We start from the raw sequence: 1,056 nt of genomic DNA, 5'->3' as shown, positions 1-1,056 counted from the left end.
AGCCTGGAGAAGTCTTTAGTCAAGAAGCTGTTGTCCCAGGTATAATCAGGCTACCGGATAATAATAATGGAAATGAAATTTCCGTTTTTACAAACCAGATGCGAGATACAAGAGACGATGTGATTCTCAACATGAACAACCAAGTGTTAAAACTTACCGACATGCTTGCGAACCTTGTTACAAACCCCAATAAAACGAGGGACGTAGACGCGTCGCAGTTTGCCGTCACCTGTAGATCTCAAACCGAGACTCAGGGACAGTCGGGAAACTAAAGAGTCCGATGAAGGGGCCTTCCAGTAAGACTAAACCCAATGCTGGAGAACCAAAGGCACCGGAGGACGCACCAAAGAAAAGGGGTAGGAAAGTTGTGATTATCGAAGAATCAGAGGAAGAAGAAACTCCTCCTGAGAAACCAGAAAATCTCAATGGACCAAAGAAAACTTTGAAAAATAATCAAAAATTACTTGAAAGAAATGATGATGTCGAGGATCCTAATCCAAGGCACAAACAATTACCGTATCTCGGTATCCCAGACTTAAATAGTAATGCGAAAGAATCGGTTGAAGAGTATGACCCAGTGCCTTTCTATGAGAAGCGCCCGATAGCATACAAGCATTTAGCTCCAATAGAAAATGTTAAAAATGAGGAACAAGCGTTGAGCAGTCTGTTAAAAGCACCTGTTACTCTAAGCGCGGAAGTACTTATGAGCATTTCTCCTGGAGTAAGGCAAGAATTGTTTAAGGCCTTAGCTAAAAAGAAGGTACCAATTCAGACTGCTCACAATCGAAAAGTAACTATAGTCGAGGAGGTTGATAAAGACGCACCTCCAATTAAAAAGCAAGAAGATAATTTTAATTTCGGAAAAATCAATATAAATGACTTGGACATCAAAGCCACTTTTATGTGCACAACAGAGGATGATGGAGTAATACCAAAGGGTTCTATAGTCCTGACAGACCCTGTTGAGCAATATTTGCAAGGCCTAGGCTCATCGGAAACTCCAAAGGAGATTTACGTATCTAAAGAGTCCCATGCTTAAAATCGATATATCCAGTA

At 41.0% G+C, this 1,056-nt stretch overlaps 1 protein-coding gene across 1 annotated transcript; it reads left to right on the top strand.

Annotated features, from left to right (window-relative positions):
• Nucleotides 1-280: 280 nt before the first annotated feature.
• On the top strand, nucleotides 281-1,039 carry LACBIDRAFT_314760 (uncharacterized protein; the record flags this gene model as incomplete). Its single annotated transcript, XM_001889203.1, has 1 exon — nucleotides 281-1,039. The coding sequence occupies one exon, from the start codon at nucleotides 281-283 to the stop codon at nucleotides 1,037-1,039; it is 759 nt and encodes a 252-aa protein (XP_001889238.1).
• Nucleotides 1,040-1,056: the final 17 nt, after the last annotated feature.

Source organism: Laccaria bicolor, genomic scaffold, assembly GCF_000143565.1.
Source record: "Laccaria bicolor S238N-H82 LACBIscaffold_63 genomic scaffold, whole genome shotgun sequence".
In the NCBI taxonomy this organism is placed as follows: domain Eukaryota; kingdom Fungi; phylum Basidiomycota; class Agaricomycetes; order Agaricales; family Hydnangiaceae; genus Laccaria; species Laccaria bicolor.
The sequence above is the reverse complement of the archived record's forward strand: the minus strand, read 5'-3'. Positions and strand labels throughout refer to the sequence as shown.